The 16,686-nt window shown below is 42.4% G+C and overlaps 1 protein-coding gene across 1 annotated transcript in view; it reads right to left on the reverse strand.

The window, feature by feature from the left end:
- The window catches only part of ANO2 (anoctamin 2), a 334,204-nt gene that overhangs the window by 144,455 nt on the left and 173,063 nt on the right, over positions 1 to 16,686 (reverse strand). The window contains exons 14-16 of the mRNA XM_039218383.1: positions 14,167 to 14,249; positions 8,506 to 8,517; positions 8,168 to 8,278 (exon numbers count right to left, since the gene is read on the reverse strand). Of these exons, the coding sequence (XP_039074314.1) occupies positions 8,168 to 8,278; positions 8,506 to 8,517; positions 14,167 to 14,249 (206 nt within the window). The remainder of the gene's footprint in view (positions 1 to 8,167; positions 8,279 to 8,505; positions 8,518 to 14,166; positions 14,250 to 16,686) is intronic.

Consider the following 16,686-nt stretch of genomic DNA (forward strand, 5'->3'; position numbering starts at 1 on the left):
GACTGGAAGAATAAATATTGTTAAAATGTCTACAGGACCCAAAGCAATCTATACATTTAATGAAATCATTATCAAAATACCAATAGCAATTTCACAGAGCTAGAACAATCCTAAAATTTATATGGAACCACAAAAGACCCCAAATAGCCAAAGCAACCTTGAAAACGAAAGGCTGGAGGCATCACAATTCTAGATGTCACTTATCTTACAATGCTGTAGTAAGCATGACAGTATGGTATTGGCATAAAAACAGACACATGGATTAAGAGATCAGAAAAACCAGAAATGAACCCACAACTATACAATCAATTAATCTTCAACAAAGCAGGAAAGAATATTTAATGGGAAAAAGACAGTCTTTCCAACAAATGATGTTGGCAAAACTAGACAGCAACATGGAAAAGAATGAAACTGGACCACTTTCTTACATCATACACAAAAATAAATGCAAAATCGGTTAAAGACCTAAATGTAAGACCTGAGTGGTGCCTGGGTACTCAGTTGGTTAAGCATCCAACTTCAGCTCTGGTGGTAATCTCACGGTTTCTAAGTTTGAGCCCCGTGTCAGGCTCTAGGCTGACAGCTCAAAGCCTGGAGCCTGCTTCAAACTCTCTCTCTCTCTCTCTCTCTCTCTTTCTCTCTCTCTCTCTGCTCTTCCCCAGCTCTCACTCTCTTTCTCTCCTTCTCTCTCAAAAATAAATTTCAAAAATTAAAAAATTTTAAAAAATCTAAATGTAAGATCTGATACCATAAAAATCCTAAAGGAAAACACAGGCAGTAACCTCTTTGACATCTGCTACGGCAACTTCCTTCTATATGTCTTCTGAAGCAAGGGAAACAAAAGCAAAAATAAACTATTGGGACTTCAGCAAAATAAAAAGCTTCTGCAGAGTGACAAAACAATCAAACTAAAAGGCAATCTCTGGAATGGGAGAAGATATTTGCAAATGATATATCTGATAAAGGATTAGTATTCAAAAATATAAAGAACTTATAAAAACTCGACACCCCCAAAATAAACAATCCAATTTAAAAATGGGCAAAAGATGGGGTTACTGGGAGGTTCAGTTGGTTAAGCGTCCAACTATTGGTTTAGGTTCAGGTCATGATCTCATGATTTGTGAGTTCAATCCCCACATAAGACTCCATGCTGACAGCGTGAGCCTGCTTGAGATCCTCTCTTTCCCCCTCTCTCTCCCTCTCCCCCATTTGCTCTCTCTGTCTCTCTCTCAAAAATAAATAAACTTAAAAAAATTTTTAATGGGAAAAAGTCATTTTTCCAAAGAAGATGGCCAATAGAGATATGAAAAGATACTCAACATCACTGATCATCAGGGAAATGCAAATCAAAACTACATTAAGATATCACTTCACACCTCTCAGAATGGCTAAAATAAAAACTGCAAGAAACAAGCATTGGCGAAAATGTGGAGAAAAAGGAACCCTCTTGCACTGCTGGTGGGAATGCAAACTGGCACAGCCACTCTGGAAAACAGTATAGAGGTTCTTCAAAAAATTAAAAATAGAACTGCCCTGGGGCACCTGAATGGCTCAATTGGTTAAGCATTCGACTTTGGCTTAAGTGGTGATCTCATAGTTCGTGAGTCTGAGCCCCATATTGGGCTCTGTGCTGACAGCTCAGAGCCTGGAGCCTGCTTCAGAATCTGTGTGTCTCTCTCTCTCTGCTCCTCCACTGCTCATGTTCTGTCTCTCTTTCTCTCAAAAGTAAATAAACATTAAAAAAGAAAAACAGAACTACCCTATGATCCATCGATTGCACTACTAGGTTATTTACCCAAAAGATATAAAAATACTAATTCAAATGGATATATGCACCCTGATGCATATAGCAGCATTATCTACAATAGCCATATTATGGAAATAGCCCAAGAATCTATCAATCTATCAAAGGATAAAGAAGAAGTGTGTGTGTGTGTGTGTGTGTGTATACACAAATCAGCATACACACACACACACACACACACAAAATGGAATATTACTCAACTATAAAAAAGAATTAAATCTTGCCATTTGCAATGACATGGATGGAGCTAGAGATTATGCTAAGCGAAGTAAATCAGTCAGAGAAAGACAAATACCGTACGATTTCACTCACATGCAGAATTTAAGAAACAAAACAAATGAGCGAAGGGGGAAAAAGAGAGAGGGAGAGACAAACCAAGAAATAGACAACTATAGAGAACAAACTGGTGGTTACCAGAGGGGATGTGGGCAGGGGGACGGGTTAAGTAGGTGATAGGGATTAAGGAGGACACTTGTGATGAGCACCAGGTGTTATATGGAAGTGTGGAATCACTATATTGTATGCCTGAAATTAATATTACACTGTTGCTAACTAACTTGAATTAAGATAAAAACTTTTTAAAAAGGCAGATTTTAAAAACAGATGTAAGAATGCCCAAATTAACAACCACCTATGCCCCAAAGTTATGGGCTAATGGCCAACATCATCTATCACATAAACAAAGAAAGTCACCAACTCTCAGAATCACATAGGCTAAATTCAATCTCCCTAAGTGACAGCTGAAGCAGAAAAGACCCACAGAAAAAGCTCAGCTACCTGATGAGAGTACCATGACCCTGCCAGGGCCATGTCCCTCCAGAATGTGGACATGCAGTAATCACCTATTACAGTATAGAATGTTTGTTTCAAATCAGCATCATGTTGATATGATGTAAACTGTTCTCTGGGAAACCTTACTAAGAGAGAGCAAAAAAGCAATGGGTCACAGCTAACATCACATTTAATGGTGAAAGACTAATTTTTTTCTCCTAAGATCAAGAACAAGACAAGGGAGTCTGCTCTCCTCACTTCTATTCAACACTGTACAAGAGATTCTAGTCAGGGCAATTAGCTGGAAAAAAAGAGATATATAGAAAGAAATAAAATGCATCCAGATTCGGAAAGGAAGAAGTAAAACTATCTTTAGTCACAGATAACATGATCTTACACATAGAAAATCGTAAGAAATTCACTAAAAACCATTAGAATTAAAAAATGAGTTCACCAAAGTTATGGGATATGAATTCAATACACAAAATCAATTATAGTTCTATATACTAGCAATGAATAATGCAATATAGAAACTAAGAACGATCAGCAATAGCATCAAAAGATAAAATAATTATAAACACATTTAACAAAATACGTATAAGACTTCTATACTGAAAACATAACATTGTTGAAAGAAACTAAAGAAGATCTAAATAAATAGAAAGATAAACCATGTTCATAGATTATAACACTTAATAGTATGGGACACCTGGGTGGCTCAGTCAGTTAAGCGTCTGACTTTGGCTCAGGTCATGATCTCATGGTTTGTGGGTTTGAGCCCCGCGTCACGCTCTGTGCTGGCAGCTCAGAGCCTGGAGCCTGCTTCAGTTTCTGTGTCTCCCTTTCTCTCTGCCCCTACCCCTCCCTCCCTCCCTCTCTCTCTCTTTCTCTCTCTCTCTTCCCCATTTGCCCCTCTCTCTCTAAAAAATAAACATTAACAATTTAAAAATACTTAATAGTGTTATGATGGCAATATTCCTAAATTAATCTATAGATTCAACTCAATTCCTATCACAAATCCTAGCTTGTGTTTTTTACAGAAATTGATAAGCTGGTCATAACATTCATATGGAAATGCAAGGGACCCAGAATCATCAAAACAATTTTGAAAAAGAAGCACAAAGTCAAAGTCACATTCCCAATTTCAAAACTTATTACACAAGTGTAGTAATCAAGACAATGTGGTACTGGCATAAAGACAGACACACAGATTAACAGAATAGAAATGAGTATCCAGAAACAAATTCTTAAATTTATATTGAATAGATTTTTGATGAGGGTGTCAATATAATTCAGTGGAGATAATAGGCTTTCAACAAATAGTGCTAAATAATTGAATATCCACATGCAAAACCAACCAAACAAACAAGAATTTGGACACCTCAGTTAATTCACACATAAAATTAACTCAAAATGGATCAGACACCTAAAATGTGAGAGCTAACACTATAAACCTCTTAGAGGAAAACCTACAAGTGTATCTCTATGACACTGAACTAGGCAATGGTTTCTTGGATATGATACAAAAGCACAAGTGACAAAAAAATATAATTTGAATTATAACCAAATCTTTTGTGTTTTGAATTGTATCATCAATAAAATGAAAAAAATAATATTCATAGACCAGGAGAAAATATTTGTAAATCATAATTATATATTGGATTGGTATTCAGAATATGTAGAGAACTCTTACAACATGATCATAAAAGAACAATTTAAAAAATGGACAAAGAGGGCACCTGGGTGGCACAGTCGGTTAAATATACAAATTTTGATTTCAGCTCAGGTCAGGATCTCACGGTTGGTGAGATCAAGCCCCACTTTGGGTTCCGCACTGACAGCGTGGAGCCTGCTTGGGATTCTCTCTCCCTCTCTCTCTGTCCCTACCCCCACCTCTCTCTTTCTCAAAATAAATAAATTTTAAAAAATAAAATAAAATGAAAAGCAAAAAATGGGCAAAGGATTTGAATAGGCATTTCTCCAAAGAAGGCGTACAAACAGCCAATAAGTACACGAAAAGATGTTCAACATTATTAGTCATTAGAGATATGCTAATTAAAACCACAGTGAAATACTACTTCATACAACTAGGGATAGATAAAATGAAAAAGATAGCAGCAAGTGTTGCTGAGATGTGGAGAAATTGGAACCCTCATACACTGTATAGTTAGACTGTAAAATGGTACACTTATTTGGGAAATAGTATGACAGGTGTTCAAACTGTTAAATATGGAGGTACCATGTGACCCAATAATTCCACTCTTACGTATATATCCCAGACAAATGAAAACATACATCCACACAAAAACTTGTACACAAATATTCATAGCACCACTTGACATACCTCTGATAAGATGGAAACCATCCAAGTGTCCATCAATTGATAAAGGAGGTATATCCAAACTATGTAATATTATTTGGCAATAAAAAAGTATGTACTACTGATGTAGCTAAAACATGGATGAATCATGAAAATTTTCTGCCAAGTAAAAGAAACTAAATACTACATTTTGCATGATTCCATTGACGTGAAAGTCCAGAACAGGCAAATCTTTTTTATTTTATTTTATTTTATTTTATTTTAATTTTATTTTATTTTAAGAGTGAAAGAGAGAAAAACTGTGTGTGAGTGCATGCAGAAGGGTCAGAGAGAGAGGAGAAGAGAGAGAATCCCAAACAGGCTCTGCACTATCAGCATGGAGCCTGATGCAGACTTGAACTCGTGAATCATGAGATCATGACCTGAGCTGAAACCATGAGTCAGATGCTTAACTGACTGAGCCACCCAGGAGCCCCAGAATAGGGAGATCTATAGAAACAGAAAGTAGACTAGTTGTTTTCCAGAATTTGATAACTACTAGGTATAGGTTTTCTTTTTAGGGTGATAAAAATATTTGAGGGATGCCTGGGTGGCTCAGTCGGTTAAGCATCTGACTCCTAATTTCGGCTCAAGTCATAATCTCATGGTTCCTGAGTCCCAGCCCCACACCAGGTTCTGCACTGACAGTGTGGAGCCCACTTAGGATTCTCTCTCTCCCTTTCTGTTCCTCCCCTGTGCGCTTGCTTGCGCGCTCTCTCTCTCTCATTAAGTAAATAAATAAACCTTAAAAAAATATTTTTAAACTTAGATGGTAGAAATGGTTGCACAAATCTCCGAATATACTAAAAACTACTGAACTGTACAATTTAAGTGGGTGAATTTTATGGTCTGAGGACTAAATCTCAATAAAGAGGTCTTTAAAAATGTGGTTGACACTTGTTGGGATGAGCGTTGGGTGTTATATGTAAACCAACTTGACAATAAACTAAGGAAAAAAATAAAAATGGGGTTGATATCTTCAAAATTAAAAAAGAAAGGAAAAGCAGTAGGGTTTGGGGATCAGGTGAAGCTAAGTTTGACTACCAGCTTCCCCACACATTATATGGTCTTGGGCAAATTCCCATATTGCTCTGGGTCTCAATAAATGGTAGCTTATCATTCAACTGGAAGGAAAGTAAAGAGAGGTGAGAAGATGCAGCCTCAGGGGCACAGCGAAGGCAGAGCCAAGGGGATCCTCTGGGATGAAAAAGGCATATCCAAGGCTACCAGATAAACTTTGGTTCTTTGTCCCTGTCTATTCCCCAGCAGAAGGGATCTTTCCTAAATATCCCACACATGAGAGTGTCTCCAGAGCCATGTTGTGCAGTAGGTATTGACCTCAACTCTTCCAGTAGGCAAGAGTAGCATCCCTCCCATCAGACAGCAACACATGCTCCTCCCTTCATCTCCCATCTTTGGCTGGATTTACCAGGAACAGAATATTTATAGTATTAACATAATGGAGGGAATAGAAGAAGGATGTTGACAATCACATTCTAGGCCATTTTCATCTCTCACTGCTCAATCAAGGAAGGTCATTTTCTCCCCAGTGCCCATAAGACATTAGATGCTTTGAGCTTTGCATTCTCAACAGTGTAATGGAAATAGATGTTGAATGCTAAAACATAAACATATGTATCATTCATAATGCATTCAGATGTTTTTCAATTATTCATGGTTCCTGAAAGTTATGTGACCTATCATGCATATATATCCAAGCAAAGTTTATATTAGAACCACAGCCTCAATGTACGCAATTCCAGCTCCTTGGCATTCCCGTCCATGGAATTAAAATTAAATGAGTCAGTGGTCAATAAGAGTTACATGTGATTTCCATAAAATTATCCATTGTATATTGCTCTGGGGTGGAGAAAGAAGGTTGCATGGAGTTGCTGAGGCTGAAAACACAGAATGCTTGCCTTCTGATGAGAGTGGTAGTGATGATTAGTCTTTCCTAAGAATGAATTCATTATTTCCCTGAATAATTGGTGGTCTTGGACTTACTTTTTGTCTAGGAAAAAAAATAACTCAGAGGGCCACCCTCTTTCTCCTCTAAGTCCTATTTTCTTAAAAAAAAAAAAAAAAAAAAGGAAGAAAGAAAGAGAGAAAGAAAGAAAAAGAAAGAAAAAAAAAGCCAGTGTTCTGGCCTCAAAAACACCACATTCTTCTGTTTTGGTGCTTGAATAAATTTGCATGTTAACATGAATGGTTCCAACTTTAAGAATGTAAAATTAAATGAAATTTGAATTCAAAGCCAAGATGGAGAAAAGACACATGCAAAAACAACAGATTTCCAATCTTGTTGATTTTTTTCAGGAACCAGATTAGGAAAGACATAAACACACACACACACACACACACACACACACACACACAACTTAGTTTCAAAGAAGGGTAGCACTCAGAGAAGACAGGCACTGTCAAAGAGGAGCCCCCCGCACTGAACCCCCAGCTCACACATACTATGAGTATTTACAGATCACAGCACAGATTCTGAAGCTCTGTTTTAATGTCTGAATGCCACCATAAAACTCAGAAATAGGACTCGGAAGACATGTTCACCATCACTTTCCTACTTGTGAAGGCCCACCCAGATAAAATGAAATGTAAGGAACTTCATATGAGTAGCTCAAGCAAGTTCAGGCATGAATTTGCCTCTGCTGGCCCTAAGAGCCATGTCTTTCTTGGACTTCTTCATTGCACTTAAAGGGCAGTATTGCATAGTGGTTAGATGCACAGAGCATCAGAGATGGACGGAATCCCAGATCTACTCACCATTTACTGGCTGGGTGACTTCTGGCAACTGACTTAAGCTATGAAAATAACTTTTTTCATTAGTTTTCATTTGCCTAACAGAAGTGCCAGCCTCATAAATTTATTGTGAGAATAAGATAATATAATGCACTTAGAATGGCGCCTAGCCTAGCACAAGCATTCCACAAGGATATGCCACTGTGCTAGTTAGTATGGTGGTAGTTATCATTATTAGGTATTTAGGTGATTCAGTCCTGGCCTGAAACTGTTTCTTTCTCCTCCAATCTGTTCTACCATTTTTCCCAGCCACTGCCATCCAGGAAAGAGAGAGAAATCAAGTCATGGCAAAGCCATCTTGTCCCAGCCCTATCAATCCCATATCACAGCCCAGTCTCTGTCCATGAAAGCATTCCAAATGAAATGACAATAGCATCTTCAGAAATAAAGAAGAGAGTGAGCAGGAAGTGTCAGCAACTTACCTCATCTTCTTCCTCAGCCGTATTGGTGCCCAATTTCTGGACCACTGACTTGCCACTCGCCTTTAACATTTTCTCTCGAACTTTGGATTCATACTCAGGCCGGGAGTGTTCCTAAGACCGAAGAATCAATGAGTAGTTAGTAAGCAGGCAGAAGAGCACCCCTGGCCTGTGGGTTATAATCAGACACTACGAGTAAGGTGAAGTCAGGACTTAGGACCGAATGCTATTTGGATATGAACTGTCACACCACACACGATCACAAGGAGTCTAGACCAGGAATACAATGTGGGGGAGAGGGAAGGGACACACAATAGTTGTTACCACACTGAAAACCAAACCTGGGCACGTTCCTGGGGATGCCGCCAGTGTTGAGAAAGGAGAGAGGAAACGTTAACTGGGCAGCTGATACAAACAGAAGCATCTGGTCATCCTACTAACTATCCTCATACCTCAAACTTCAAGTTTCAATGAGCCAAATCCCAGCCAGAGAAACAGATGCGCCCCACAGCTGGGAGTTAGGGCAACAACAGAACTCCTTCTTGCTCCATTATTCTGTAAGCTAAAATGGCGACCAATAAACATCAAAGCTAAAGATGGCCACAGGGAATCTTAAAACTCACTTGCCTGAACCTGTTTCCTGTATAGCCTAGGTGAGTAACTCATCAGCAAGTACACCAATGCTCAAGAGATATCACTGAGCCATTCAGCAATACAAACCTGAACAGTGAGTCACCAGGCATGGGAAGGAGACTATTCAAGAGGACTACAGGCAAATCAATGCAGATGCTGAAGCAGGAAGATGCAGGACTTACTTCAAAGAGAATTTAACAGTGCACACCTGGCCTCATTGGAAAGTCTTCCCTGTAGCGTCCAAGGACGAATATCTACAGGTGTGAGGACTTCATGTTCCCACATCATTTATCGATAACTCGTAGGCAAGGATTCAGGTGCTGGCTCACAGTTGACTCAGAGTGCACACATTTCTTTGCCACTGCTCAGATGTCAGAGATTCCAAAAGCCAAACAAGCTAGGCTCCTGACCAGTCTTTGGCTTTCCCAGGACATACCATGACATTGGAGAGGAGAAACCATGCATGTGACTTCTAAGCATAACCAAGACAACCAGGGGGTGATGCTATTCAGGGTTTTTAGATACCCTGTCATTACCAATCTCCAAGCATGCATCAGCCCCATCACTTCCAGGACTTCTCTGCTGCAGCATGCCTGGTGGAATCTCCTCCCTCTTGAATAACCTAGAGTTTCATAGTTTATACCACACAAAGTTCTCAATTATGTATATTTCTTTTATTATTTCCTAGCTGTTTTGCATTTGAGAGTTTCCCAATATGAGGGTCTGCTACCAAACCTGTCTTATACTTTCATAGTAATGAGTACCATGCAGAACACCCAGAAAACTCTAAATGCTTGTGAAGCTCACGGATTCTCTCACTTTCATCCATTCTCCAACACATCATTTCCTAATCTGTGTGCCAAAAGAGTTTTAGTTAAAAAGGGATTTCAGGGTCTAAGAGATTGGAAAAGCCCACACAAGGTATCACCTGAGACTCACAATGAGCATATTAGAAGCTTGAAAAGTTTTACTGTGAAAACACTTGCTTTATTTTTTTAAACCCACCATTTCTTACAAAAATCCCTTTGCTCCAACAATTAACATCCTATAGGAATACTTGGAGAAATCTGGTTTGAAGGTGTCCTTCACGGCCTCTGAAATCTGGTCACTTTTCATCTATATTATTTCCATGGAAGATTTTAGTTAAAAAACTATAGCAGTATCTTTTTGGTGAGTACCATAATGTGGATTCTAACCCCCCTCAAGCTACAGTTGTTTCTACCTTTCATACCCTGGAAAGGGGTTGAGGAACTTTCCCTACTAAGAGGCTGCTCTTGCCCTGTCTCTGACTTTCCAAAGACATGCTGTGCCATCAGGCATGTCCCTGCATCCCTCTAGTGGTGGCTGAGGCCCACCTCACCCCACACTGGGCCCCCATTCAGAACCCCTCATCTGTTTGGAATAAGCCAAGCATTCTTGGTGCATAAACAGGAGTCCAAGACTTTCAAAGTAGTTAGGCTGTTCTGCATTCCAGCTGAGGCAGGTCAGACAAGAATCTCTCTGTTGGTGGCCAAGAAGGTCAAGTGAGGTTAAAGAATTCTTCAAAGGCAGGGAGCTGGACAACTGAGCTCATGGCCAGAGAAGAATCTGGCCCCTGTGAAGGTTGTTCCAATATACCCAGCCATGAACAGGTCCTCATTATTTCTCATGTTCCCCAAACACAGCCTCTCTGGATTGGTGGTCTGATGCAAAATCATCACAAACACATAACTCCTCTCACCAAGACTCCAGGAAATATTTCTCAAGGCTACTTCCACCTGGTTGGTTTCCTCAGGAGCAGGCTTAAGGATGGCCCCATGCCAGGCCAGGACCAGCCTTCTCTGAGATGATCTAAAGAGGTAAATCCAGATATTGTTCAACAAATGTCTTCATCAAAAAGCTTCCCTAGTAGGTAACCAATGGAATGGGAAAAGATAGTTGCAAATGACATATCAGATAAAGGGTTAGTATCCAAAATCTATAAGGAACTCACCAAAGTCCACACCCAAAAAACAAATAACCCGGCAGAAGACAGGAACAGACACTTCTCCAAGGAGGACACCCAGATGGCCAACAGACACATGAAACGATGCTCAGCATCCCTCATCATCAGAGAAATGCAGATCAAATCCACATTGAGATACCATCTCATGCCAGTCATAGTGGCTAAAATGAACAAATCAGGGGACTACAGATGCTGGCGAGGATGTGGAGACACAGGCACCCTCCTACACTGTTGGTGGGAATGTAAACTGGTGCAGTCCCTCTGGAACACTGTGGAGGTTCCTCAAAAAACTAACAGTAGAATTCCCCTATGACCCAGCAATAGCACTGCTAAGAATTTACCCAAGGGATACAGGAGGGCTGATGCATAGGGGCACATGTACCCCATTGTTCATAGTAGCACTTTCAGCAGTAGGCAAATCATGGAAAGAGCCTAAGTGTCCATCAACTGACGAATGGATCAAGAAGATGTGGCTTATCTATACGATGGAATACTACATAGCAATGAGAAAGAATGAAATCACTTCTCCCTGGTTTACAACCTAGACTTGAGGCATCCCACTTGTGTAACTCTTCCTGGGGTAGCCCGCATGGTGCCCCTCCCCCTGGGTGGGAAGGACACAGGGGAAATGAGTTTCTGTCTGTGTGAGTTTTACCCCTAAGGAGGTAAGTGTTTGCCCGTGAAGACCATAGGGAAGCATGATGCCTTAGGGTTACAGACAGCTGGCCGTCTGGAGATGCCTGGAGACACCATCTGGTTAAAACAGAAATAACTTCTAATCATGACTTCCAAGGCCCCCCTGCCTCCCTCTCTCCAGTGCCCAAGTCACACCTGCCACCCTCCTGCTCGTTGCCTGAATGCAGGTTAAACCTGCCCACAACACTTCAGATAAAGAATCTGGTAAAGTCATAAATACCTTCTTATCCTGCCCTCCATGTCTTCCCCCGACCCACAGGAGATGCACAGTAGCCATCAGCGACTTCCCCAATCTGACTGCATGCCTCTATTTGTCGCCGTGTTCACCACTGCATCCCCAAACCTGCCCCTGCAGCCGACTGCACCTCCTGTCATCTTACTGTTTCTGATCAACAACACCCCTAGCTTCGCTGGATCAAGACCTGCTGCTGTTTCCTCCTGTGGGTACCCTTTCCTCTCTCTGAAATTTTTTCCAATGAAATTTGAACAGTCTTCAAAAATCTGATAAAAACAATACAAAATTAATTTTTAAAAAGGCACTTCTTCTGGCTACGTTAGCCAGAAGGGATTTCTTTCACATATTCACCATTGTATTCTAAATATTAGAGACCAGACAGCACCTTAGTTGAATAGAACCCTTTGGAGATGCTCAGAGACTACCTGACATAGTTCCACATTACATACCAAAACTTTCACATAGTCAGTGCTTAGTGGGTATGTTTAGACTGAGCTGAAATTAAAGTGTGTTTGATATCCTAGTTTGAAATATAAATACATTAAAGGAAAAGGCGAGGCTGTCCTCCCTTCCTCTCAGCCATGCCTGGCCCTAGGCTTGCACACTCAGGGCACATCCACCATGCTGTAGAACCAAACTGCCTTGTAGTGACCTCACCCATCAGGAGTGATCAGAGTCCAGGAGGACCACCTCCTTGTGCCACAGGTAAACCCAGTCTTGGCCAGGCTACTCTCTGCCTGCACATGAGTTCCTGAAATCATACACCTTCCATGAAGTTACCACTGCTCGCTGGGTTAATCAGAAGACAGAAAGCCTGGCTACAGAAAGAAAGTGGATCATATGGCCATCTCTGGCAGGGGCCTGTGATTGAGATTTTGGGGGCACTGAGTCACAACCAATGCCTTTCTCTGTGTGAATGTGTTTACACCTCCTCTCTCACAGAGCCTTTCTGGCTTCCTCAGCTCTACTTAGCAGACACACTTAGCTGGTCTCTGGCCCCACATAGGCTTGGATGCCAGGACATTTCTCCTTCTCTTTGCAGACGTGCTAGACCCTGCATTAGGAGAGTGGGAGCTCCCACTGCTACCCCTCCCAAACCAGCCATAACTCCCCTCTCTCTCTGCTGAAGCAAATGGAACCCACAGGACAAGGATGTCCCAACCAGGTCACGCCCACAGTCCCACTTCTACAGCTCTTTCTATTAGAAGCACTCATTTGGGCATTTTCCCTTAAGAAATGCAATTGCCTTCATTATTCTCTGTCACTTATCTTCCTCATTGGTATCCTCTCTGAAGGTAGAATCCACATGTACATAGCAGAATTCCATCCATGGAATTCCATCCATGGAACCCATGATGCCGTCAGTCTCTGGGCATATGTTCAACACACAGGACTGGAATACAGTGAGCACATGTACTCAGTGAATAGTAATGGAATGCCTACCTGCCTAATTAGAGCGTCAAGGAGAAGAAATGACATCACGCTACAGACATAGGGAGTCACAAAGGCTTGAGAACAAGACTAAGCTGGGGATTTCACTTGTCTGGTCATAAAAGCCAGAGATCCTGAGTGTAAGGTGAGGCACATTAATTACTATGAGAGAATACAGAAAAGGCCTGCTCTCCTTGTAGTGGCCATAACGCTTGGGGCCAGCCGTTGCATGTGGGTACTCAGGCAAATGCAAGTGCCCCTTGATCTTTCCCAGTACGTCATCAACAATGTCCATGATATCAGGAGTGCCTATCCAATATTCACATTTACTGTTCAGTCAATGGTAGTGTGTGGAAACAGATAAGAACTGTGAGCAACCATGCACATATTAGTCACTGCCAGCTTGCCAACATCAAGACTGCAGCCCTAGTTCTCATAAGAGCCCTGAGGGAGGCTGATTTGTTTCCATCCTTTTCAGTATCATCTGTCCAGAAAACTAGACTCCAGAAGAACTTACCCTTTGCCCTTAACCCATCCTCCAGTTTCACACATGCTGTACTGGGTTATAATGTAAAATAGTTCAGTGGTTCTTCTTCCATAGGCATCAAAGGCAATCAGCATCTGGCACCCACACCTCTCCCTTGACCCTCAGTAGGCTTACACATGCATGCTCTGGGCTCCATGAGAGTGATTCCTACCCTATGGCTTCATGTACGCTGGCACCCATGACATGAGAGATGGAAGTTAAGTCTCAAAAGTTAAGTTAAATCTCAAAGCTACCATAAGGCTTTTCTCTTGTACCATCTCTTTTTCCACCTGACTGCCCATCAGGTCCAATGTTTTATAGCTCAAGAGAAGAATGGGGATTTGAACTCTTGGGCTCAGTGCCTATCAACCATGGCTAAGACTATGGAGCCAATGGGTTGATGTGGAAGTAAATGTTAAGTGGTCATCTCACCCAAGAAGATCTATTTTCATGCTGAAGCCAAGAAAGGGCTCAGAGAAGTATGCAAAAGAACTCACTTCTTCCTCTTCTATCCCAGTCAGGTCCCAGAAGTAGCCCAGTCGCATCTGCAATCTCTTCCAGTTTTCGAGAAACATGGTAGCTTAAAAAGAGAAAAAAGTTCTATTAATTTTAAAGGGTAGATTTTGACTATACTTTAGGTTCCCCAATGGAGGCAAATGATAAATTTAAAAATTTCAAATTTAGGGACTCTCTTTAAAGCACTTATTCCCTTCTTCTACTTCTAGCTGGAACTGCTCAAAATATTCCACACCCTGAGAGCCCACTCGATATATATAAAGGGAGACATACATGTATACATGCATGCGTGCACCTTTTCCCACTTCTAGGTTATGAGGAGTGGGTAAACACAGATCTCAAGACATGAAGGTGAGATATAAGGATGACAAAAATAAGACTGGAATGGTCTGTAGTCCTTCTTGACAAACCTCATCTTCCCTACACATACACTCTTTCTTCCTACACCTTCCTCGGCTGACTCTCCCTTATGCCCCCATCTTTCCTTCTGTCCCCAGCCCGGCTTCCCTTCTCTGGGCCCCAATCATCCCAACCTGAGGTTATGTAACAGTTTCCTAACTGACCCCAGTCTCAGCCTTCTTAGCCACGCTGCATGTGGCTGATGAAGCAATCTCCCCTAAGTGATGTTCACCCATTCTTCCATTTGTTCAGCAAATATCTGTTTGCACCACCCACACCTGCACACCGGTTGGTCTGCCTGCTCCAGCTGCAGCCCCTTGAAAGGTCAGCCCAACACGTCCCAGGGAGAATCAACACCCATTGGCTTGTTAGACCAGGACTGAACACCTAGTACCAGCTGGTGGAGCAAGCTGATTCTCTCTTTTGATAACTGAAACTAAGAGACACAAAGAGAAGCAGACATGGGACGAACCATGCAGCACCTGAACGGAGGAAGGGCCATGGTTTCTGATAGCTCCTCCAGCTCCAGTTCCCCAGATGCCTGGCTGCCTGTCACTACCTGCATCCATGAACTTGCTTCTTGCTTTCTTACAACAATCTCGTTATTCCTGAGCAAGCTTGAGCAAATTTAAACCTGCACAAAGAACTAGCCTTGACGAACGTTATCTGCAACATATTCAACACTGTTCTAGAACATCATGAGGGAGATCAGGGGAAACTAATGTGAATTTTGCTCTCAAACTGTTTACGGCCTATGAGGAAAGATTGTTGGTAACATTAATACAAGGCATAGAGTGAGCAGGACCTAAAGAGCGGCACAGATAAGAGCTGTGGGCACGCACCAGAGGGAGTGCCAGCTGCCAGAGAAGCCACCCAAGCGGAGTCTTGAAGACAATGGCATTTGGGCCGTGAAGAGGGGGTGGGGAGAGGGGGATGCCCACTCTCCCCCATCTAAACTTTCAATGGCTCCTTATTGCCCAAGTTCTTCTTTCTGGATTGGGGGCCCCTGAATATGCTGCCTGACCCACCTGTCTGAATCCATTCCCTTGGTTTGTCAACATACAACCTCATACTTGCATTGCCATTAAGGTCACGTACTCACTGTCCTCCTCATCCCCAACTCATGCAGACTGTCCTGCTCTTCTATGCTGTCCTCCACTGTCTACTCTCATCCTCTCCTGACCCACTCAAGCCCCATCTTGTCCATAGGATCAGGGTTGGGGCACCCTCTCCTCCACACTCCTAACTCTCCTTAGAGAGACAAAAAGGTGCCGTGGACAAAAAGGAAAGGACGCTCTCTGAGGCCACCCCCACACCTCCAAACCACCCACAGGAAGAGCCTGGGTGCCTGGGGCTGCACGATGCAGAGCAGTGTAGCAATGGTGCCATAAACTTCCTTCCTCAGCTCTTAGCTTCCTGTCTACCTCAGGTACAGCCCAGAACTAAGCAGAACACCTACAGACCAGCTGAATGTGCCGTTGCTAAAGGCTACATTTGTTTGACTTGGCACCTACATTACAGTGCATGGGTTCATGTAGTTTCTCCCATGGATTTGAGGCTTCTTAGTATCAGTGCATCGTGACCTCCCAACCCTGGCAGTGGCCTGGGGATGCTCTGAGAACAAGGCTGCCAGGAGGGCGTCCCTCCTTTTCCTACACTCTTCTTAGCACCGGAGGAGGGCTCTGCATACAGCAGGGCTTGGAGCGCTTCCCGACTGCCATCTCTGTGAAGCAGAGAAGTCCAACCATGGGAACAGAGGAGAGGGGCAAAGATCACTGCAGAGGAGCCATGAGCACAAGGGAGGACCGTTGTAATGACGAAGAGTGGCTCACAGCTCCTGGTGTCCATTACGTGCCAGGGACTCTGCTAGGTGCTCTGCACACATCTATTTACTCCTCACGGGAACACTATGGGTAAGTATCCTTTCACCCCCCTCGCAGATGAGCACAATGAGGCCCAAAGTTTAAGACCCTTGCCTCAGACATACAGAACCTTGGTTAAGAGTGACGACTTTGGTGGGGCACCTGGGCGGCTCAGTCGGTTGAGTATCAGTGAGTTCGAGTTCCTCATCAGGCTCCCTGCTGTCACCCCCAGAGCCTGCT

This window comes from Hyaena hyaena, unplaced genomic scaffold (assembly GCF_003009895.1).
Source record: "Hyaena hyaena isolate Hyena2069 unplaced genomic scaffold, ASM300989v1 scaffold_760, whole genome shotgun sequence".
Lineage (NCBI taxonomy): Eukaryota > Metazoa > Chordata > Mammalia > Carnivora > Hyaenidae > Hyaena > Hyaena hyaena.